This window comes from Lotus japonicus, chromosome 3 (assembly GCF_012489685.1).
Source record: "Lotus japonicus ecotype B-129 chromosome 3, LjGifu_v1.2".
Classification (NCBI taxonomy): domain Eukaryota; kingdom Viridiplantae; phylum Streptophyta; class Magnoliopsida; order Fabales; family Fabaceae; genus Lotus; species Lotus japonicus.
In genome coordinates, this window is record NC_080043.1 from 29,518,390 (window position 1) to 29,543,853 (window position 25,464).

Here is a 25,464-nt window from a genome sequence, read left to right on the forward strand (position 1 = left end):
CAATTGTAAACTTTTTTATAATAAAATTGATTTTGTCATAGTTGGCATTATATTATGTTAGAATAAACCAGCAATTGGTGTCTAAACTAGTATCCGTAATCGAACACAAAAGGGGGCTATTGATAAATTTATAAAAATCGACAAGAAAAATAAATTTAAAATATAGGTTAGTGCTCTTTGGATGAAAGAGTAATGTAGAAAAAGATGAAGAGGGAAATGAATAAGGATCCATCATCGTCATCTTTCAGGAGTTTTATCCTCTTTAGCGGGGTAATAGAGGCACCATAATTTTTAGGAGTCAGCTCTTTTTGTTTTTTCTTTTCAATATTTTCTATCCAATAAAAAGTTAACAAAAAGTATGATACTCATTTGCGTGAAAGATGGAGCCTAATCCCAAAAAGAAAAAAATGAAAACATAGGAGGATTTTTTTTTTAAGAGAATTCTATTGAAAATAAGATAAGCTTGGGAACATGCTCACCCAAGTGAGCTTGAAATACAAGAAGGAAAGCACAAACAGAAACAGCAAAAAAAATCTAAAAACAAAGTAGATTAGACTAAACAAGTACATAGAGAGGAAAAAAACAAAATAACATATAAAGCTAACATGAACTCTCTGATAGGGGCAGCTTCATCTAACAAATAGTCATTTCTTCTTTCATATCATATGTCGTATCGTATCATCGCGGTAAGCTTATTGATAAACATCTTCGTGTACTAGCGGCTCCATCTAACAAATAGCTCTCTCCTCCCGGAATCAAACTCGCTAAGTTCACCTAGATCGCTACCCCACTAACGGTTGCGGGGCTCTATCGCTGATTCCTAAAAATAGTTCATCAACCATTTTAAGTCTCGTCAACAATCTCAAAATCAACTTTTCAATACTCGTCAAAACTCTTTAAAACAACACTATTAATATCACATAATTCTAACTCAATCCATTGTAAATTCCTTGCTCATATCAAATTATAAAGCATGCTCAAAATTAATTAAATTATAAAGCATGCTCAAAATTAATCAAATTCACAACTTGTCTCCAAATGATAGTTCAAGTGGTAAGAGTTAGGGACATAAGGGTTGGGTGGGATGAAGGTGAATGGTCTAGGATTCGAACCCTGAGGATAACTAGTTTACTAACATTACTAACAACTAACATTTGCCTATAAAAAAAACACAACTTAAAAGAAATTCAAGAATGATAGTCAAATGTATGTTTCCTAACTATATGTGATAGTGATTGAAAACCACTCACTATAAGCTTAAAGTTCTACTGACCGGTACATCTAAAAATAAAAGAACTTGATTCTAATATATAGTTTTGGTCTCTCTTTTGCTTCACAATACTAGCAATGTACTAGCAATGTGAGACTTCTCCAATAACCTATTTTTGACCTCCTTCTTTATTTAACATATTGGGTGATGTGAGACTTGCTCCACCATTACAATCAACCCCAACAACCAGGTCACGTTCTGAAACTCAAATATGTTACCAGACCCGACAAAACCGACGTTATGATTTTGATCGACGTTATGATTTTGATGGACTCGGACCATGTCGAGTTAAAGGACTGAGTTGGGTCCTGTTCCCCCTAGTAAGGGATATAGAAATGATAATGAGTTGAGTCTTGATATGGTACTATAGTACTCATTCTCCTATTGGAATTTTTAGAAAGTACTCATACTTGTTTCATGCTCGCATTGATGATAGCAACTCAATGATCATCTTCATTTCGTCTGGATACCTATATGTCTGTAAGTGTACATCTTGATATAATAGCCTTATACTTGAATTGCAATTTTGAGATGTTCCTATCAGAAAACTCCTATTACCCGTGATGGTTTTGACACCAAATTCATCAACTATTCACATAATTTATTTCCATTTGCTACATCTTTTCTTTTTAAAGGATGCTACATCTTATTAATATTCATTCAAGTAATGATAGAATTGGATCAAATTGATTCAGACACAGGTTGTTGTAACAAGCCTGCCGCATTTCCTTTATACGTTGATAAAATTAATTTTCTCTATGAAGGTAAGGTGAAACAGGAGGGTACTTTCGAGAAACTCATTGAATAATTATAATCATTTCCATTTGTCACTGGTTTTGGATTATTCAACTAAACACTCAAAGTAGGCTAATCTTGAAATTTTGCTGGCATCTGTGCTTGTTGAAGGGCAATAGCCCTTTTCTTTTTGAAGGATGCTACATCTGTGTTTGTTTTAGCATTCATAAAAGAAAAATGTGAAAGTTAAAACACATTGGAATCAGCAATTTGTTATTCCAAGAAACAAAATGTGATTAATTTGTGCCTGGATGAAAGACTAAACATACTCACGACTGTTGAGTTGTAGCAATCACCAGAGCACTCTGTACCAAGAAAGCCGGTTGCGTTTGTTCTCCCCTCAACCATGGGGTTACAAAGTCCAAACCTTCATGCTGCAGTTGTTACTTAGAATGGGGTGGTAACTGACAAGGGAGGAGAAGGGGAATGAAGAGTGTCGAGGGGAGTGAACGGAAGTGAACTTCTAAAGTTTACTAGGGACAACAATAAAAATACACAACACATGAAATTCATGAGAAGCACTTAATGTTCCTCATAGACATCCGTAACAAACATCAATACTTCTATTGTAAAAACAAGAAAAATGAAAAACATACTTTGACCCAAAACTACCATACTAAATTACCAGACCAGGATAAATTATACAAAATTACTTGTCAATCGGAGTATGCAGCTTTTATTCACTTATACAAACACCAATCTAGATAACAGAAGCAGGTCTTTTGTCATCTGTTGAGATATGTAGATAAAATAAATAGGGAATAAATATATTTAGTATATTTTATCTTTTATTAGGATAGATCTTTTCCTTATTTAGCTATCCCTAAACTCTTGTATATATATATGTACTCAGCTTCATGGAATAATCAATCAGAATATTTCATTCAAGTTGGTACCAGAGCTTTCTGATTCAAGTCTCCCTCTGGTTTACTAGTTTAGTTTAGGGTTTCAGCCATCGTAGGCTAACCCTTATTTTTACCAGTTAGAATTCCGGAAGCAACCACCGGCCGCCACCACTGCTGTTGGCTGCTGCTACCATAGTCCGCTGCTGCCACCACTGTGTCGTGATTAGCCGCCACCGCCAGCCGCTGCCGTCGCCGCCGGTCGCCGCTGACAATTTTTCTGGGTTTGCTTGTTTTTATTCCAGGATTCCTCTTCTGTGGTTCGTTTCTGTGTTTGAGGTCTCTTGTTTCTGTTTTTTGGCCTGTTCCAGTCAGTGAGCCTTTCGTTTGAAGTGTGTTTGGATTTGTTTGGTTGCGGTTGTTTTCCCTGTCTCTGTTTGTTCTTTTTCTTCATGGAGGATTTGCTGAAGGATAAGTCTCCCAAGGGTGAGAAGAAGAGTCTCATCTCATTTGCTTTTTCTGGGACTCCTGTTATCACTTCTGAGAAGTTGAATGAGGCAAATTATCTAGATTGGTCCAATGCTGTTGAGATCTGGTTTTTGGGTCAAGGTTTGTCCGAGCACCTTACTAAAAAGTGTGCTGATATTGATGCTTCTGAGAAGAAGGAATGGGAGAAGGCTGATTATCAACTTGTTTCTTTATTATACCAGGCAATTGAACCTAGACTGATTGTTCACTTTCGTCCCTACAAAACATGTTATGATGTGTGGAAAAAGGTACAGGACATCTATGCTAATGATATTCATCGGTTGTATGATTCAGTACGTAATTTGGCAAATCTCCAGATGACTGATCTTAATTTGCCGTCTTACCTGAATAAGGCACAATCTACCATTGTGGAGCTGAAGTCAATGCTGGTTAATGACGATTTGAAGAAGGTGCTGGAGAAACTTGACAATATGTTCATGGTGTTTGTTTTGCATGGTCTCCATAAGGATCTGGAATCTGTTCGAAACCAGACCCTTACTAATCCCAATATTCCTACAGCGGAGGAGCTTATTAATCGTTTACTTCGTGTTCCTTCATCTGCCACTTCAGCTAGACTTGAATCTCATACAGCCTCTGATTCCTCTGCTCTCATATCAAATTCTTTTGAGTCAGGGGGTCGAGGTCGTGGTCGTAAAGGTGGTGGACGTGGAAGAGGAGGTAGAGGAAATCTCCATTGTTCTTACTGTAAGAGGGATGGACACACACAGGATCGTTGTTACTCTCTAGTTGGGTTTCCAGACAAAACTGCTAATGTCGCACAGTCTATGGAGTCCAAGGTTGAATCTGATGGTGCAAAGAACCACTCATTCTCAGCTGATGAGTACAAGGAATATCTCCAGCTGAAGGGCGCTCAACGATCATCTTCGTCAGCAACTGTTGCTCAAACCGGTAATTCTACAGTTTGTTACTCTCATTCTACACCTGTTGGATCCTGGGTTTTGGATTCCGGTGCCTCAGATCATCTCACTGGTAATCCTTCCTTTTTCTCTAACTTATCTTCACCCAAAACTACACACCATGTTACCCTTGCAAATGGCTCGAAAGTACAAGCCACCGGTGTTGGGCGGACATCTCCTCTTCCTACACTACCTTTGAGTTCTGTTCTATTAGTTCCGGGATGTGCTTTTAATCTTATTTCTATCAGTAAATTAACCAAATCATTAGGTTGTGCCATAACTTTTACCTCTGATTCCTTCTTTATACAGGACCGGAGTACGGGACGGATGATTGGAGCAGGATCTGAATCACATGGTCTCTATTATCTACAACAACCATCTTCTGCAATTTGTGCGGCTGCTGCTGAGTCTCCGAGTTTACTTCATCGTCGTCTGGGACATCCGAGTTTGGACAAATTAAAGAAGATGGTGCCTTACTTGTCGCAGTTAGAGTCTTTGGAATGCGAGTCATGTCAGCTTGGGAAGCATGTTAGGTCGTCTTTTCCTAGTAGTGTCAATAAAAGGGCCCTACATCCATTTGATGTCATTCATTCTGATGTTTGGGGTCCAAGTCGTGTTTCTTCTATCTTAGGATATAGGTATTATGTCAGTTTTATTGATGATTTCTCCAGGTGTACTTGGATATTTTTAATGAAAGATAGATCTGAGTTGTTTAGTATCTTTCAAAATTTTTGTCATGAAATTGAAACTCAATTTGATAAGAAAATTCGTGTTCTGCGAAGTGATAATGCTAAAGAGTATTTTTCTGATTCCTTTAACTCTTTTATGAAGTCCCATGACATTATACATCAGTCTAGTTGTCCACATACACCCCAACAAAATGGGGTAGCTGAGAGAAAACATAGACATATTGTGGATACGGCTCGTACTTTATTGATCAATGCTAATGCACCTTTAAAGTTTTGGGGTGAAGCTGTTTTGACTGCAGGATATTTGATAAATCGAATGCCATCATCTGTTTTGGGTAATCAGATTCCTCATTCCATGTTGTATCCTAGGGAATCTTCATTTTGTGTTCTGCCTCGTGTCTTTGGTTGTACTTGCTTTGTTCATGATCTTTCACCAGGTCGTGATAAGATGTCTGCTCGGGCTGTCAAATGTGTCTTTTTAGGTTACTCTCGTGTTCAAAAAGGGTATAAGTGTTACTCTCCATCCACACATAAGTTCTACACTTCTGCAGATGTCACGTTCTTTGAAGATACACCTTACTTTGTTACAACTGGTCAACAATCTGATCTAGATATCTTTCCTGTGGTTTTACCTGTTCCTCAAGTGTCTATGTCACCATCTTCGGTCGTTACTCCTCAAGCAGACACTTCCACTCCATCAGCGCCAGCTCCTGATATGTCTCGTTATCGCATTACTTATGAGCGTCGCCCACGACGTACTGTAACGGATGAGCCCCACGACTCAGTTTCTGCAGGAAATGAGACATGTGATTTGGTTCCTCATCCAGCCTCCTCTCCTGCTTCGGATCCTGTTGACTTGCCCATTGCCCTTCGGAAAGGTAGTCGTTCTACTCGTAATCCCCATCCTATTTATAATTTTCTCTCATATCATCGCTTGTCCCCTGCATACTACGCTTTTGTTTCTACCATATCTTCCATTATTGTACCTAAGACTATACAGGAGGCCCTATCTCACAAAGGTTGGCGTCAAGCGATGATTGACGAGATGACAGCTTTAGAGTCTAATAATACATGGGAGCTTGTTCCTCTTCCTGCAGGGAAATCTATTGTTGGGTGTCGTTGGGTCTTTAATGTTAAAGTAGGCCCTGATGGACATATTGATCGATTGAAGGCTCGTCTTGTTGCCAAAGGGTACACTCAGGTTTATGGCTTGGATTATAGTGATACTTTTTCACCAGTTGCAAAGATGACATCTGTCCGTTTATTTTTGGCCATGGCTGCTATGCGACATTGGCCCTTGTTTCAGCTGGATATTAAAAATGCTTTCTTACATGGTGATTTGGAAGAAGAGATCTATATGGAGCAACCACCGGGGTTTATTGCTCAGGGGGAGTCAGGACTAGTTTGTAAATTGCAAAAGTCTCTGTATGGTCTGAAACAATCACCCCGAGCTTGGTTTGGCCGTTTCAGCAATGTTATTCAGCAGTTTGGGTTAGTTCGTTGTGAAGCGGATCACTCAGTCTTCTTTAGGTGTTCATCCTCAAAGACGTTCATTTATCTTGTTGTCTATGTGGATGATATTGTAATCACCGGTGATGACCAAGAGGGCATACAAGCTCTTAAGCAGCACCTGTTTCAGCATTTTCAGACTAAGGATCTTGGATCTTTGCATTACTTTCTTGGGATTGAGGTAGCTCAGTCAAAGTCTGGCATTGCTATTTGTCAAAGAAAGTATGCGCTTGATATTTTGGAAGAAACAGGCCTTCTTAACTGCAAGCCTGCGGATACTCCTATGGACCCTAATGTGAAGCTTCTGCCTAACCAGGGGGAGCCTTATTCTGATCCAGGAAGATATAGGAGGTTAGTAGGAAAGTTGAATTATCTCACAATGACCAGGCCTGATATATCATTCTCTGTTAGTGTTGTCAGTCAGTTTTTAAACTCTCCTTGTAAGAGTCATTGGCAGGCTGTTATTCGGATACTTCAATACATAAAAGGGTCGCCTGGAAAAGGTCTTGTTTATACTGATAGAGGTCATACTAGTATTACTGGATATTCAGATGCGGATTGGGCAGGTGATGCAGGTGATAGGAGATCCACCTCTGGTTATTGTGTTTTTATTGGTGGAAATCTCATCTCTTGGAAGAGTAAGAAACAAAGTGTTGTTGCTAGATCAAGCACCGAAGCTGAGTATCGTGCTATGACTCATACTACGTGTGAGCTCTTGTGGTTGAAGCACTTACTTCAGGAGTTGAAGTTTTGTGCGATTACTCCTATGAACTTAGTATGTGACAATCAGTCAGCTTTACATCTTTCTTCTAATCCGGTTTTTCATGAACGAACAAAACATATAGAAGTTGATTGTCATTTTATTAGGGAGAAGATTCTTTGTGGTACTATCAAGACTTCTTCTGTTTGCTCTCAAGATCAGCTGGCTGATATTTTTACCAAGCCTTTACGAGGCCCCCGGATAAAATATATATGTGACAAACTGGATGCATACGATTTATATGCTCCAACTTGAGGGGGAGTGTTGAGATATGTAGATAAAATAAATAGGGAATAAATATATTTAGTATATTTTATCTTTTATTAGGATAGATCTTTTCCTTATTTAGCTATCCCTAAACTCTTGTATATATATATGTACTCAGCTTCATGGAATAATCAATCAGAATATTTCATTCAAGTTCATCTATGACCAATTTTATTTACCACTGCAAGTTTCCAATGTAACTTGCTCATATATGAGAAGAACTACTAAAGAAAAGTGGATTATGGAACAAAGGTTACTGATAGAAACTGTACACTGAAATGATTTTACTCACGTTTGTATTTATATGTATTAACACTGATGGACTACATGATAAATGGGACAATTATCCCCAAACGCTAAATTACAGAATTACAAAATTGGAAACTCATGACTAAAAATAAATAAAAAATATGATAACACAATATATATGCACTTATATGAACAGGAGGTATGGGGCTAATTCTCGATAGGTTGATCGACGGGTACAGCGCTTGCACGCTGAGCCTGAGCTGTCTCAAATGATGTGAGTTTCACCTCCGAAACCGCATGCTCGTACAGTAGTACCAATGTTCATTTGTATATGTGTGAAGAAAAAGGACAAAGAGGAGCTATTCAGAGAACCATGTATGAACACTAGGATAAAGAACCTTGCATTGAGAATTCCTAATCATTACTGGGGAGAATGGCTTTTTAGACCCGGTTCAAGACAGAACCAGAATATACAAACGTCCACCAGCTGAGATCACTTCTCATTGTAAATTCAAGAATCACTCCAACTATCATCATCATCTTCATCACTTCCAGCTAAAGCCTATTTCAATAATTGACATATTAGTTGAGCCAGAAGAAAAAGGACGGTAAGAGGAGTAGACGACAATTGTAGTAACAAGAACTGAGAAAAGAGAGCATGAGACCTGGCGAATTGCATTTGCTTTCTCCAAGATGGCAGCTACCCTCAAATTTGTTTTCGGACCATGAATGCTAGGTCGTGTCGCCACAGCAGGCTTCAAGTTGAAGGACTGAGAGAACCAACAAGTATTTTTAAATCAACTGAAGCATTGAATATAAAAAGGGTACGATCAGCAGAAAGAAACAAGGTGGAAGCTCTAACCTTTGTTCTTATCTGCTCTAACAATGAATCTCTTTCATCTAGCTTTGGAGCTATTTGAGGCATAACCCGTTCAGTAGCTCTCCTAAGCTGCAGTGGTTCAGAGATAAAGTGTTATGCACAAATTAACGCCTCAAACAGAGATTCAATGTCCTATAAGAACTAGAAGCTGACTCACCTTGCTTTTGTCATGAGCAGCAACAGCATCAATTAGAGGACTCCGAGGACGGGGAAGCTTATTCTTCGGTTTTCCATTTGTCCTTTCACTATCAAAATCTGATGTGTCTAAGGACGATACCATTTCCCCCTCAAAGGGCAGGAAACTCTGATTAAGCTCCATACTTCCCATGTTTGGTGCTGACATGAGTGACATACACGGACGTCCTTCTTCCCCTTCCACGCTACTCATAGGCTGATGAAGTGTTTTAACTTCTGAACTAGTCTCCGTCACTAATTGATTAGAAAGCTGAGTCAGTTCATCTTGAGGAGAGATGGAATCATGTCCAGAAACAGCACATCCAGCAGAGTGTGTAGGAGGGCATGCCTTAGAATTTTGTAGCATTATTCCCTCAGAAGCAACGTGTTGAGGCCTGTCCACAGATATCACATCACTTATAGACTGTGAAACTGTTTTATCATCTGAACTGGAGTCCATCATTAACTCACTTGGAGATTGAATCAGTTTTTCTTGAGGAGAGATGGACTCATATCCAGAAACAGAACATTCAGCAAGGGGTATTGGAGGGCATGGGTTTGAATTATCTACCGTTTCTCCATAAGAAGCAATAATTTGACTCTCTTGAGGCGAACCCCTAGATACCACATTACCTATAGACTGCTGAAGTGTTTTATCATCTGAACTAGTCTCTCTCATTAATTGACTTGGAGGTTGAATTGGTTTCTCATGTGGAGCGGTGGAATCATGACCGGATACAGCATATGCAGCAGGCAGTATTGGGGAGTACAGGTTTGATGTGTGGATCATTTCTCCCTCAGAAGCAACAGTGTAGCCATGTGAAGGCATGCCGGTAGATACCACAGGTAATGTCAAGAAGGGGTTCTGAATTTGGTTTCTGTCCAGCACTACGTAATTATATTGACCTTTTGCATCATTAACCATGAGAGGAAGTTGTAAAGGTACAGCAACAGGATTCCCTGAAACATCCACAGAAGGATGTTGGAGCTTATCATTTTCTACAGCCATCACAGGAAAAAATGGAGTCTGATACAGCAAGGTACTCTCAGGAGACGGCAAACTAAATTGAGTATTCATATCAGGTTTAATTGGCTGCATTGGTTGGACTGAAGCCTGACTTGGTTCTAATTCTCTCTGTAAATCCAGGGAGTCATGTTGAAACTTCCCCATTCTCCATTGCATTGGTGGTAACGGGGGCATAGGGGGCATCTGATCCAGATTGTTTTCAGTTGCCTTATCTGGTATGGAATAAAATGATGATGGCTCATCTTCATGGATTTCAGAAACAGATTCAGAAGTAGCACGAGTGTCTTCTTGCTCCAATTGATATATCTGCATCTTCTGATATTGAGATTTCTCAGAGGTGAAGTTTTCGTCATTTCTGATCAGAAATTTTGCATTCTGTTCACCAACTTGAGATTGTGAGAACGGTTCTAAGTCAGTCAGAGAATCCAGCTGGTTATGAGAAGGTGATGAGACGCTATCTCTGCCATTCTGTAAAAGACCATTCTGGCCACAAAATATAGGTCCTGACAGATGAGTGTCTAACCCTGAATATTCAGGCGCCATTTTTGCATCATCAACAAAATCACTGTGTTGGAGTTTCTCCCTTGGAGATGACTTTTGAATATCATCACATATTCCTGAATCTGAAAGATCACCGGGAACCAGATTGTTTGAGTTCAATGGTGCATCAGGAGAAGCAATTTCTAGATGACCCACTGTCTTCGTTCCATCTAGTTCTGTCAAAGATTCCCTAGCAACTGCATCATTGACATCAATCTCTTTCTTATGTGGATCAGCAAAATCAGAAATAGACTCTTCTACTGTTTGGGATTCAATTTCCATCTGATAAGAATTTGACGAACCTAACACTGGCTCTTGCGAATTTGAAAAACTCGTTGATGGAGCAGAAATCAGACCTGAAGCAGGACAAGCACCAACGCCCGAGTCATTTTCATCAGTATCAACAGAAGGAACTGAATATACAGCCTGATCTTCTGACTGAACAATTTCGGTAACCACACCATTTACGATCACATGATTGTCAACAGATGGACACTTAAAACAACCATCACCATCAACTGGATCAACATCGCGGGTGGATCCATTTATTTCATCACTACGCCCCATTTTTGGCATCTCTTCAAAATTTGATTGCAGACCAGAATTTGAAACTTCCAGTTCTGCTGAGCCTGGTACATCCTGTGGATTATTGCAAGTCAAATCAGAAAATGGCTCTCTAGTAAAGCAACTCACTTGAGGAACCTCGACAGCAGGAGATAAATCTTCCAAATCAGCTTGGTGTGCCATAATAGAACCCTCATCTTTTGAGCCTTGACAATCAAGCGCCACAGTGATACTTGAATCCATGTCTAATTCTTCCATGGACGGGCAAATAGGATCATCTCCTTGTGAACTAATATCTCTACAAACCGAAATTTTAGAAGAATTTTCTTCAGGAGATTGTGCTTGGAGAATTTTGATTACAGAATCATCACAATGTTCATCTCCATGAGCTAATGCTAAATCATTGGAAACTTGTAATGAATCATCAGAATGAATAACAGGATCATCATAACCATCCAATTTGCCTGATGAAATTTTATCAGGAGAATCCACAGCGAAATCATCATCTTCTATTGGGGAGAGAGAAACAGGTTCAGAAGCAATAGATTCAACATGTGCATTTTTGTCCGCATCATTCTCTAATCTTGAATTAAGTTCAATAGGGTCAGGTGAAGTTTCATCTGATTGGGTCCCTGCAGGTAGGACCACAGGTGAGGCAGGTCCAAGATCAGAAGACAACACTAGTCCTGAAGTTATCAGATCAGATGAGGCCCGCACAGAATCAGATATCTCTCCTTCTTGAGTATGTGTATTATCATGCATGACAAATATCCCACAATCTGTGTTTTGAAACTCAGCAATTTGGGGAAATTGGATGGATTTTGTATCATCAATCTCCGGTTCACAATTATTTGTTTTTGTGAACATAGGTTCTGATTGTACATTTTCGACCACAGTGCTTGATGAATCAAAGTGAGGGAAATATGACCTGTCTTTTTTGAATGAAATATTTTCTTCTGATGAAGAGGAGTTTCTAATAGATCGAGAATCTGAAAAGTGAGCTTGCAGTTCTATATGCTCTTCTCGCTCTCTTCTGAATGAGCCATTATTGTCTGATATAGAGGAGGATCCAGTTGAGTGAGAATCTGATGACTGAGCTTGCACTTCTATATGTTCTTCATTTCTATCTTGTTTGAATGAACTAATGTCATCTGATGTTGAGGAGTCTCCAAATGATTGAGAATCTGAAAGTCGAGCTTGCAGTTGTTGTTCTTTATCATTGATATCTACTATCTTTTGAATATTCAAGAATTTTTTCTTGGGTTTATACTCATTGTCGGTGTCCAATTCTGACTCCATGGTAGTTAATGCATCCAAGTAATTGTCAACTTCACTAGTCACGTCATCAGAATGGTACCCATCTAAGCTGCCTTCTATCTTCTTACGTTCACTGATTGCCATTTTTACCTCATCAGGCAACTTGAGATGAATATAAGACATTTCATCTGCTGCCACACCAGCTGGTTCTTTCACCTTTACAATATCTCTATTTGTCTCACCACCCACTTTTGAAAATGGTTTTAGTTCTAATTCAAGTTTTTCCTGTTCATTAGGTGATGAACGGTTATTTTCATTTCTCAATGACTTCTTTACAGGATTAAAGCTACTGATTTCAAGAATTTTAATCCTCGCTTCAGTAGTATCATCCGAAGTCGGTTCCACAGGCAGCGGAAAGATAGAAGTTTCACAGATCATCTTATGATCAGGTGAGGGAGTTTCCAGAAATTTCTCCATGTAACTTTTCCCAGCTTTTGCGTCAACTGTAGGTCCATTAAATTGTCTTTTCTTCAACTTCACTAGACGTGCAGGATTGCTATAACCATTCTCAATACGCTCCTCAAGAAGCAGCTGGTGTAATCTGCAATAATAAAAATTAAAAATGAGCCAATCAACATTTAAAGACCTAACCGGAAGAGTATATTAAGCACCACATTGAAGTTATTGAAGCTTACTTTGAATGTGTTGGTACAACATTAGGGGCTTCACCATCCCTCAACCGTGCTCCTTTCTTCTGCTGGAAATGAAAGAAATAATTAAGACAGTAAGTATTTGATTTTTATGGTATGAAACAGTTTTCCTGTGGTATAAACATGGTTGTCAAACTATCGAGCTAACTTGCAGAATCATGAGTTTGCAACTCTAGGTAAGAAAAAAGAGTTGACTATGACTCTTTTCTTGATAGAATCAGGTAAACTCTAGTAGACTATTCAAACTCAACATAAAATCTTGAGTCCACAACTCAGTCAACAAGTCCACTTTTTGGATCAAAATTTTCCCCGAAACATCCATGACTCGGTTATCCCCTTCAATCACTATTCTGCATCAACTTAGAACACAGTGCAAACCAATCTTGTTCAATTTTGCAAATTGTGACCACTGACCAGCAATATAGGTCATGACTCTCGAAAAAAGTTGCACATTCCAATCCTTTTTTGCAACTTGTTTTGTTATCAATGCTATCTGCAAACTTCAATATCACTTATGAATATGATTTATGTGTTCTGTTCAACAAATTGTATTCTGCTGTGGAAAAAAATACATTTATATGTAACACAATAATACGGAAGATGTAAATCATGTGACATTATTATTAGCACTTAATATGTAAATAGTATCCAGGTGCTGGAAGCCTGGAACACAAATTTTCCAAATAATTCTTCCACCAAATTTGTGAGCATACTACAAATAATAACGTCACAATACTTATATCTTTATTATTGTGTTACATTACATATAGATGCATTTTTTAAATTATTTGCATGATGATTCGTTTTGCTGGTTTTTCCTTCATTGTGACATGCTTTGAAATGTTGGGGACTTGGGATTTTGTCAGCGTATTAAGCTTCCCAAATGTATAGTATATAATATTGTGTAATATAAAACCATATTATGTACATAATTCTGTTTTTTGAGTACTATTTTCTATGTTCGGTTTCTTAAAAATTATTTTAACATTAGGTAAACTCTTACGAGGTGAAGAGTTGAGTGTATGGAAGCTTTCACAAGTTTAAGAAGACTCTCGAGTTTGACAACCTTCATATGTATCCATCAAAGAACCACATAATTCACATCATTCTATTTCAATTATAATTTACAAATTTGTAGCAAGATCCCAGCCAAATAATAAACACCAAACCAATCAGGATCTTGCACTTAAAACAGTTCTCCAGCTAAAAAGTAGGTCAATGAATGGTAGAAATATTGTAAATTTAGTACCTTGAATTTACGAATTCTCTTTTCCCTGTGGACATCTACTGTAGCCCTAACAGATGAAGCTGGTTCCACTTTAAAGAATGATGGATCGGTATAACGTTTCAGACAAGCCCCAGCGCCAGCCACATCAAACCTTCAGAGAAGCCAAAATAAAATATCTTCAAACCATAACAAAATAATCTTTTTCTATATATGTTGAAATCAATTATGCCTGATTAATCAGGTGAACATACTTATCCAGAAGGAATAGTCTCGGGGGACCACGACATTCTTCATATGAATCCATTATCAGTCGAGGAAAGTTTCCACGAGTAACAAGGTTTTGTTCAGACCGAAGATTAGGATGCCAATCAATCCCTAGAATGCAATAAGCAAGAAAATATGGTTAAAGTAGAGAAGGGAGTGCAGCTACACTTAAAGTTACAACTTTAACCAAAATTTCAGCATTTTACAAGATTAACAGCATTAAAATCATGACGACAAACCCAAATAATATACAAAAGAACTCTGTGATGACTAATCTAACCTCCATTAGTGAAGAATGATGAATGATGAGTTTGAGAGAAAAAAGCTTTCTCAAGTGAAGGAACTTCAGCCTCAAGCTGTTTAACACGAGACATAAGACCATGGCCTCTTGCAGCAGTAGCCATCACTTCTTCATGTAAATCATGGAAGATCTCAGCAGCAAACCTAACCAAAACAAAATACTTATATGCTTAGAACTTACGAGTACCAAGTGACTGTAAAAAATCTAATCTAGAAAGTTAAATGTTGATGCTGGGATGAAAGTTGCCTGCGCTACAAGTAGCAGGAAACAACTTCAGATATCCCAGTGCAGCTGGAACTTTTCTAAATAGAACTAACTTCATATAACCCAATACAAAATGCCACAACCATCACAACTCCGGCAAGAGATATAAATTTTCCACCTAGAATTATTTGAACCAAATTGACAAGATTAAGCCTCCAAGGGTTAGTTCAGGCGGTGGTTGAGGAGGTTGGGCATATAGCAGATCATAAGTTAAGATTAAACCTTAATAGAGACTCCAACACTAATAGTTTAATTCAACTCAGCTATAAAATGTTCTACAAAATTGCTTTTTCTACTAACAAATGCTAAACAAAAATTACACTTCCATTAGTCAGATCACATTGAAAAGCCAACAACTATAGCTTCCAAAACCTATGAGGAACATCGATAGCTCAAGATTTATAGTCAACGATTAGTCAACCAAATTCAGACAAATCCAATCTCAGCAAACAGAGCAACAAGTAGAAACTATCCACAAAGTTTCACCCAAAATCACCATTTCTACACAATTTGAACCATTCTGTACACTACAACAGCTCATTTTGCCTTCTTATTTATCTACTTCCCCCCTTCAAAACTCTACCTAAAAAAGCACCAAATTAGGAAGCAAAATTGAGTATTCAAATTATGACCAATTAACCATAACAAAAAAACACAGAATTAAGCATCTGAATTTTCCTCCAATTCAGAACAAACGGAAACCGAGTCCAAAAAGCGTGAAAACCTTGCCTAATTAAGCTCACACCAACACAAAACTCAGATTATTTCCTTTCTGAAACTAAGCAGCACCACATCAGAATCACACAATGAAAATACTCAAAAAAGAGAGAGCTAGAAGAAGAAGAAGAAGAGGAAGAGGAAACTAACTCGGCAAGGTCACCGAGCTGGCGCAGGAGTCCAACGAGACCAGCCATGGCGACGCCTTCAAGAAGAGCTTCAGGATCATCTTTGTCGGCGGCACGGTAGAGCTCGGGATCCGCCAAGCCATACTCGTTCCGTATCAGGTACTTCGAGAGCGGCATTCTTCTTCTTCGAAATCAGCGATTCACAAACCCTACTTTCTTCTGCAATCCTCTTGACTCCTTCAGTTTCACCTCTTCTTCGATCTTCGTTCTTCTTCCGGCGACGACGACGACTCTGTAGCTTCCTCCGCGTTCCACCATGGAAGAGAGAGAAACAGAGGAGGAGAGAGAGAGAGAGAGTTTTTGTTTTTTTTTTATTTGGAAATTATTTGGGGTAATGAAATGTGAAATGAATGAAGATACGGTGGTGGTGGTGGTGGGTGTGAGCGACAGTCACAGACGTGAAGACAGTGAAGAATGCTACTAGACAGCAACACATCAGAGGGGTATTTATTAATCTTTCACCGAACCGAGTTGGATTCTTTTTTCTTTTTCGGGTGGGAGTGGGAGGTCCATCATAATTAATTGGAAATCAAAAATGTTGGCCACAACATCTAGGGCTCGTTTGGCACGCCGTATTAGGCATAATAGTATAAGCTTATACAATACATTATAAATTTATCCATTGTTTGGTGATGATATTGTATTATATAAGCTTATCCATCAAAGTCCCCTTATACGTTAAAATGATGTATTATTTAATCCATCATGTGAGTGATGGATAAGGCATGATAAGGTTGTGACGTATAAGTCACCATCACCACCACCCTCCATTGCTGCCAACTTACACCACCATTGGCACCACCACCGCCACCACCCGATCACCGCCGCCGCCGCCACCACCGCCCTACCGTCACCACTGGTGTTGCCGCCACCACCACCACCGCCGCCCTACCACCACCACCACCACAACTCTGTCGCCACCACCGCCATAATCGCCGCCACCACTCTATTGCCACCACCGACACTACAACCACCACCAACCTATCTCCACTGTCACCACCACCGCCACCAACACCAACATACCACCATTGCCACCACCACCACCAACCTACCACCACTTCCATCATCACCGCCACCACCATTATAATCACCTCCATATTTGATTTTTATTATATATCACTATTCAATACTTCATTAAACATAAAATTGCATTAATTTAAACGATATGGTAAATTATACACAGTATGGCCAAACGCTGGATAGTATAAGAAAGTTATCAGGGCTTATACTATCAGGCCTAATACTATCAGGTCTTATACTATCAGGCCTTATACTATACATCGCACCAAACGGGCCCCTAATAAATGTAATGTAATTTTTGATATTTTTAGTCACAAATACGGGTGCAATCTAAAGATACTTCAATTAATGCAATAAAAATTTAGAAAAATATATCAAAGTATTTTTTTTGATAATAATATATCAAAGTATTTAAGATTGATTAATGTGAAAACTTTAAGAATTAATTGATTAAATATCTATTTCAAAAGTCATTAATATTGATAATTTTAATTAGTTGAATATCTAGTTAAAAAAATACTATTAAAACAAATTTAATTTATATTAAATATGGAAGTTTATACTATGTGGCTTCATGTAATAAAATTAAAGATTGAGTACTTCAACTTATTCCCTCTATAACAGTGCAAGAAGGGGTTGTTTAAGGGTGAAAAAATAGTGTTGGTTCAGATGCCAACAATAATTTTGACTTGTTAGCATTTGCTTGTCCATAATAAAACAAACGCTGAATTTTAGCGTCGACCTCGATGCTGAAGATAAATTTGGCTCTTTAGTGTTAGCTTACCTGACATCAAGTTGATGAAAACCATAATAAAACTATCGTTTAATTTTAGCATCAATTCATACGGAAGCTAAAGTCATCGTCCAAAGAAGCGCTAGCCCACCATCAACTAGTGATAGTTGTCGGGCGACGCTTTGTTCGCTAGCTAATTTAGCATCGGTTATGACTGATATCAATGTCACCTAGGTACAACCATTTTCATGGATGTGAAAGTTAGCATTAGCCAAGCCGATGTTGATCAACATTTATTTTTCCGCTCGAGTTTCGTTATGAGCCTTTCTTTTCCTCACATTCCTCAAACCCTTTCACTCACTCTATCTCTCTACTACCCTTCATCCTCCTCATTTTCCCCTCGCCCTTCACACTACTTTGATGCCCTTCTCCCTCACCCTCCTCCAACGCTATGAGTCACCCTTCTCTCCTCATTTCCCATTGTCACACTCATTATCTCCCTTGACCCTCCCTTATCTTATGTCACCCTCACCCTCCTCTGGTGACCTTCACCCTCCCTCCGGCGAAGCTGCCTTTTTTGTCTTTCCATCCTCCTCTCCACATTCACTCTCTCTCTTGGGAATCTCCATCTCCCTTAGCCACCAAATCTACCTCCTTCTATCGCTACCCCATAGGCCACACCCATGCACGCTGCCACCCCACTTTCACTATATATCACGCGCGATTGTCGCGAGGTACCCAGTTTTGTCACTTACGTTCGCTCCTTGTTGCGTTTCAAATACGCACACGCAAATAAGAGTAAGCACATTCTATCGCAAAAGTAATATAGGAATTGAATTCTCGATTATTGAACCCAAAAGACCAAGTAACGTCTAATTATAGAGGGAAACTCATTTGCCAAGGTGGAACGAAGGACGCAATCTTATCTTTGGACAACAACACAACGTGTTCCAAAAGAGAAATGCACCTGCACTATTTCGTTAAATTTTTCAATTTCTGAGTTTTACATTATATGGTAAGATTATTTCATTTTCTTACAATTTTTTCTTACTTAGCAGTGGTGGCCCAGAGCGACACTAGAGCGTGAAGGTTAGAGTCAATTTATACAAATGATATTAACAAAAGGACAGTAGCGTCGATCATTGTAGCACGTGTATAGTGTCGATTGTGTGACCGATAAAACACGTTAGCTTTGAGCCTTTTAACATCAATCACGATACTGACATTACGCTGACGCTAAATCAGTTGTACCGTCATATTTTAACTTGATAGCATCGGCCAAATGCTGATATTATTCATCATTTTTCTTGTAAGTATAATTATAAGACTCGTTAAATACATATTTGGTGTCTCTTTATATAAGACCTTCTATTAAATTTTCAAAAAATTTATTACTCCTTTACACATATACCCTTGTATTTATTAACTTTTAAAATTCTAAATTTTAATTATCACTACTAATTAATTCTCTTTAACACTACATAAAACATTAATTAATTATCTAAAAAATTCTTATAATTAAGAACATAATATCATAATATTGAATTTGGAGATTAATTTCGATGCACTGACAGTGTAAAAAGTTTTACACAGTCATTTAATCACAATTTTTCATTTTCTATTTTAAAAATTATTAAACTTAAAATTAATTATAAGCTATCAAAATAGAGAAATGTGATTGAACGATTGTGCAACCCTTTGGCACATGGTAGATTCTCACCAGTTATTTTTCCTCTGAATAACATTTATGCAATGACACAAAAAACACTGCCAGATATATTAGAGGGCGAATTCTTGAAAAATAATAGAATATTTTATTTTAGATTATGCATAAAATTTAAGAGTTTATTAATGTTATAATTTGACTAAATATATTTATTTAATGTGAGTTATATGAGATAGTGACCGAGTTTAAAAAAAAGTTATATGAAAGAAAGAAAATGATAATTATTGGTCAACTAATTGGTGAGTATTATGATAGATGAAATCATGAAAATAAGAGGTGATAATTGAGCGATATAATATTAAATGAGGGCATGAATAAAAAAGAATGAAAATAAAATGATTTGAATTTATAAAACAATAATAGTCTTGAAAAAAAATGAAAAACTAAAGCTAACAATAGTTTTGGAATTGATGGAGTAATTTTCATAATTTTTCAAAAATCAATTGTTCTTTTCTTTTTTGTCAAATTACATTGGCAACTCAAATCACATAACTTGATATTATGTTGGATAAAATTCAGCGACTTAAGTCAACTAAATAATGAAAAACCAAAACTCAATGGGTTGCATGGTATATGTATATACCAATAATGCAATGCATGTGAAAGATACATTCATTCTCTTCGTTGTCTACTTTTATTTGTACAAAAGGTCCACAGAGAAAGTGTGTGTCTAAAAGATAATTTAGAAAAGAATATATGTCCAACAATATTTTTAAAAGAATTTGTTATATTTTGAATTAGACAAAACATCAATGTTAGTTTAACAGCCCAGAAAAAAAAAGCATAAACTGTATAAAAAGCACGACTATTTGTCACGATGCTTCCCTCTAAATCATTAAGAATGAGTTGGCTGTAAGCATAAATACATAAATTACTTGTGACCCATTTATTTAAAAGTTGGTAACATGTCCTTTATAAAAATATTTCAAAAGAATTAACTTTAGAAAAATTTATTTTAGTAAAATAATTTTTGCTTGAGGATGATATTGTAAAAGTAAATTTAAAGGAGATGTCATTATGAAATATAGTAAGAGAAAATTATTTTTGGGAGGTGTTAAATAAGTAAATTCTTTTAGTATATTGTCTAAGGTGAACTATGTAATTTTTGGTCTTTTACGGGTGAAAGACCGTTTTTACCATTTGAAATTGCAAAGTTATCCTAAAATTATAAATTAAAAGGGTTAAAAACTATAACCGTCCCTGAACTTTGAGCGAGTTTTGAAAACCGTCCCTCGCCGAAAAATTATCTGAAAACCATCCTCAGACTTCTAAAAACAAATTTGACCTGTCCCTCCGGCAGCCTCAGGTCTGGCAATCGCTGACTTGGCTGTCCACGTCAATTAATGAGACCCGACATTGAATTCTTTCATATAATCGTCCCTGTACTTTGAGCGAGTTTTGAAAATAATTTCAACCTATCCCTCCGGCCGCTTCAGGTCCGGCCAGTTCCTTACGTGGCTGTCCACGTTAATTAATGAGGATTACGTGTCTTTTTTTTAAATTAAAATATGTCATAATTATCTGAATTAACACAATTAACCCTAAATCCCCAAATTAACCCTAAATCCCTATTTTCCCCCCTAATTAACTCTAAACAACAAAATCAACATCTGATCCCTTCTGTTTGAGCTTCTGTCTGAAACCCATCCCTCTCCTTTGCATTCACCATCATCGTTCGAACCCTTCGAAGAACTGGGGAAGGTGATTCGAAGAACTGAGAACGAAGTAGGCGACAAAGAACACGAAGAATACCGAGGCTGCGACGAAGAACTGGGAAGGAAGCTTGTGAGGTTTGTTCTCAATCCTTCTCGTTTAATCGTTGAAAGTTAGGGTTTTTGTTGTTAAGAGGATGTTGAATACGAATTGCGAGCAGCATGTGTTGTTGTTGTTAGTTTTGCGAGTTGAGTGTGTTGTTGTTGTTGGTTTCTATTTTGGAGTTGAATCGGATTATTTCTACCTTGTTTCTATTTTAGGGTTTCGTTTGTTCGAATTGACAGTGTGCGATTTGTGTTTAGTGATGCTTGAAACTTGAAATTTTCTTGAAATTATGCATGCTTGTTCATGTCCATGTGTTTCTTGTTCATGACCTGTGTTGTTATGCATTTTGTAGGATGAGTTGAAATTATTTTCAATAGTCTAAGAATGGTTTTCAGATAATTTTTCGGCGAGGGATGGTTTTCAAAACTCGCACAAAGTGCAGGGACGATTATATGTTTTAACCCAATTGACGTAGACAGCCACGTAAGGATCGGAGCTGGCCGGACCTGAGGCGGCCGGAGGGATGGGTTGAAATTATTTTCAATAGTCTGAGGATGGTTTTCAGATAATTTTCCGGCGAGTGACAGTTTTCAAAACTCGCTCAAAGTACAGGGACGATTATAGATTTTAACCCAAATTAAAATACCAACTATGTTATTGATGTTATCTTCTCATTTAACCAATTTGCCCTCTACTTCACCAATTCGCCCAACACCACTTTTTCCCTTCCTCCACCAGTTGCAGCCGCTGCATCGAAACCTTACCGAATGTAGAAAAAAATTACATGAGGCCAAGATTTCCAGAACCTTGCCTCGATGTGTGTGACTCCCTTCCCCTTTCATGTCCCCCCTCCCATTTCCATTTCCAAAACCCATATACTTTTTTCCACTTCATGAGACGACGACAACTCTTCCTCTATCTCCTCCATGGCTCATGTTCGAATATGATCCACACACAGGTAGATCCATGCCCAACATCGCCATATCCGCACACAAGACATTTTTTTCTTTTTTTCTCAAATGTTCACTACCATATATCGCAGGTAATTTTCATATTTCATGGGTGAAAGACCTATTACTATCTTTCACCCTAGAAGGCACCACTTCTTTTTTCATTCATATTTTTTTCTTGGGAATTAAAATTAAATTAAAACACAAAATAGAAATAGAAACTATTTAGTTTCAAGTTAATATTGATATTAAATTTAAAAGTATTTTTGACCAAACGCTTTCTGCACTTTATTTGTTTGAAGTGAAATAATACAAAGAGTGTATGGTGTGATGGAGTTAGCCGAGAAATAGCACTTTCAACTTCATGTGGTGTTATCCGACGAGAGAGAGAGAGAGAGAGAGAGAGAGAGAGAGAGAGAGAGAGAGAGAGAGAGAGAGAGAGAGAGAGAGAGAGAGAGAGAGAGAGAGAGAGAGAGAGAGAGAGAGAGAGAGAGAGAGAGAGAGAGAGAGAGAGAGAGAGAGAGAGAGAGAGAGAGAGAGAGAGAGAGAGAGAGAGAGAGAGAGAGAGAGAGAGAGAGAGAGAGAGAGAGAGAGAGAGAGAGAGAGAGTTTTAGTGGTGGGCCCCTACAATTTTGCAATGTTCTCTAACATGACAAGAAAACTAGCAATCGTCCAAAATTTTTATACTTCCCATCTTGCCCATCTCATTAATTTGAATAATGGTATAATTAGTTATTATTTAGGGATAAAAATGTCTTTTAATATAAAATTAACTTTCTATTTTCTCTTTTTCTATTCAACTAAATGAAATGAGAGAACTAGCTATTTCATTCTTTGTCATTCTCTTTCTATTATACCAAATAGTCTACAAAATCTATTCTCTTCATCACATATTTCTCTAAACTAATCTTCTCTCTTCTATTTTTCTCTCCAAAATCGAACATAGTATAAAAATTGTAAACGTAGTTATGTTTTGTAAATCTAACACCTCAAAAAATTATCCCAATACAAATTTGGTGGAAATTTAAGAAGAAAAAAAAAGAAGAAGAAAAGAACAACCAAGAAATAAGAAAAATTATCAGCCTTGACTGTTTTAAACTGCTTCTTAAGCACTTCATACGACTTCACAAGTTGCTTGGTCTTCCACCTCACCCTCTTGTTCTCAAACCATGTAACGATTTGTTCGGGCTGCATGCCTAAGGTCTTGGCTAGCTTCATTTTCCCGTCGGCTCATCTTATTCTCAAGCTCAAAGCTCCTCTCCCAAGGGCCTTCATCTGCTCTAGCTGCCCAGTGGTGGAACGTCTTGGAGAATCGACATGGCTTGGAGGTGGGCGATGTGGTAGAGGGTGGAGCACGAGTTGGAGGATAGTTAGGGTGTGGTTGGAAGGAGAGGCAGTGGGAGGGTTTCCAGTGGCGAAGATTGGAGAGAATAGTTCAATTGGGCGGTAGTGGGGCTCGTTTCGTGGAGTTGAGAGTGAGCGCGAAAGTGAGAAGGAGTTATAGTTTCAGAGAGTTCACGGATGAATATTAGCGACAAACGAACTGACCTAACTTATGAGTCCATTAAATGAACTAGATCAATTTCAAATCAATGTTAGTTGGTCATTGACTTTGAAATTCTGGTTCTCGCACAGGACAGATGTCGAACGCGATGTTGGGACAATCGGTTCGACAATTGCACAACAGTACATAAATTAAATCAACGAAAAAAAAACACAGGGAATTGTTAACCTAGTTCGGTGCAACATTATTGGATCAAGCGCTTACCACTACGCCAAAAGCAATTGCTGTTAGTGAGGGTGCAACTTTATTTCCTTATAGCACAGAGTCCTCAAGGGGCTGCGATGTTAAGCGCCATGGGGTGGGATGTTAAGCCCATCGAATCCTAAGGGTGACGCTGGATTAATAAATCCAACAATCTCCCCCCCAGTGTTAGCCGGGGGATTCGAACCCATGACCTTGCTCTGATACCACTTATTGGATCAAGCGCTTACCACTACGCCAAAAGCAATTGCTGTTAGTGAGGGTGCAACTTTATTTCCTTATAGCACAGAGTCCTCAAGGGGCTGCGATGTTAAGCGCCATGGGGTGGGATGTTAAGCCCATCGAATCCAAAGGGTGACGCTGGATTAATAAATCCAACAAACATCACCTACATCTGGAGGATACCAATCCAGGAGTCAATTCACTATCAAATAATAGCTCTCAGGTCACATGAAAGTCCCTCCTATACCTAAGTACTCCCCCTTAATATAGAGCCTCTTCAATGTCTACCACTATTACATAAGTGAATCTAGCTTAGCCCTTCTCCTCTAAGCTATGAGGAAACTTCCCCTAACTCCTAATGATCACTGCCACAGTGACCGATCCCTTACAAGAGATTGAAAGATAGATCTCATGATCAAACAACAATTTGAAGAGATTACAACTCAACTAAACAAACCAACTCTAAGCCATATGATTATCAATGGAGGCAGTAGAGAGGTGTACAAAATAACAGAACAAGGACTCACAAAACAAAACCCTAAAAACCCAATCCTTGGGTGCCCAAGGCACACTTTGCAACTAGGGTTAAGCCTCCTTAAATAGTCATTCTTCAGGTCTTGATCTTCAATGGGCTTGCGCGAAAATAGAGTCCACAAAACAGATCTGGAACAAATCTTTTAAACCAGTAACAAATCTTATCAAATAAGATTTGAACAAAAGATAACAACTTTCACAATTTAAACCAAATCAAATCCTCTTCAAAAGATTTGATTCCACTATAATATATTCCAGATAGCATAGAGAAGCTTATTCAATAACCCTAACTTGATTATCACGAAATCCATCCAAAGCTTCTAGAAAAATCAGCCAAACACACAGCAGATCCGCAGGGACAAATGTCACAGCACGATGTTACAACATCTGGTCCCACATCTTGGCACACACATACATTAGCTAAAATGCAGACAACATAAAAAAAGGAACAACAGACTTTAGCTTCGGTGAACAAACACTAATTTGGCTAGTGAATTCACCCTCAGCTGAGACCGACACTAATGAACGACGAGTCAACGCTGATTAAGTGGAGCACAATTGAACTTCAACTCTTTGTGCCTGTTGAACTGATGCTAACGATCAAATCGGTACCAAGGCTAACACTAAATTTTGTCCCTAAAATAGACATTTCTTGTAGTAATCAACTTGTCTCACTTAACCCACCAGTAAATGGGCTAATGGAGGGACGAGTTAGGAATATCCGACGTATCCATCCGAACATCCTTTCTAAAAAAAAATACAATTCTAAATATTTTTTGTGAGTCTCTATACCTGTAGGTAAAACTTCTAACCCTT

General features: G+C 38.1%; 1 protein-coding gene across 2 annotated transcripts; it reads right to left on the reverse strand.

The window, feature by feature from the left end:
* Positions 1–7,834: 7,834 nt before the first annotated feature.
* LOC130749001 (protein SCAR2-like) lies at positions 7,835–16,367 on the reverse strand. Of its 2 annotated transcripts, none has more exons than XM_057602253.1 (9): positions 15,903–16,367; positions 14,751–14,914; positions 14,458–14,581; positions 14,228–14,357; positions 12,964–13,022; positions 8,864–12,869; positions 8,689–8,775; positions 8,492–8,596; positions 7,835–8,388 (listed from the first exon to the last, which is right to left on the reverse strand). In XM_057602253.1, exons 1-9 carry the CDS (start codon positions 16,055–16,057, stop codon positions 8,338–8,340), a joined length of 4,881 nt encoding a protein of 1,626 aa, XP_057458236.1. In that variant the 5' UTR covers positions 16,058–16,367; the 3' UTR covers positions 7,835–8,337. The 2 variants fall into 2 exon arrangements, with proteins under 2 accessions (XP_057458236.1, XP_057458235.1); XM_057602252.1 differs by having other exon boundaries at positions 12,964–13,025.
* Between the last annotated feature and the right edge of the window lie 9,097 nt (positions 16,368–25,464).

Excerpts from the sequence above, each read along its gene's own strand:
- LOC130749001 (XM_057602252.1), bottom strand. The coding sequence starts at position 16,057 with ATGCCGCTCTCGAAGTACCTGATACGGAACGAGTATGGCTTGGCGGAT. Across the intron at positions 14,582-14,750 it reads ATCATTCTTCACTAATGGAG|GGATTGATTGGCATCCTAAT; the intron begins GTTAGATTAGTC and ends ATTGCATTCTAG. Across the intron at positions 12,870-12,963 it reads GTTGTACCAACACATTCAAA|ATTACACCAGCTGCTTCTTG; the intron begins GTAAGCTTCAAT and ends TTATTATTGCAG.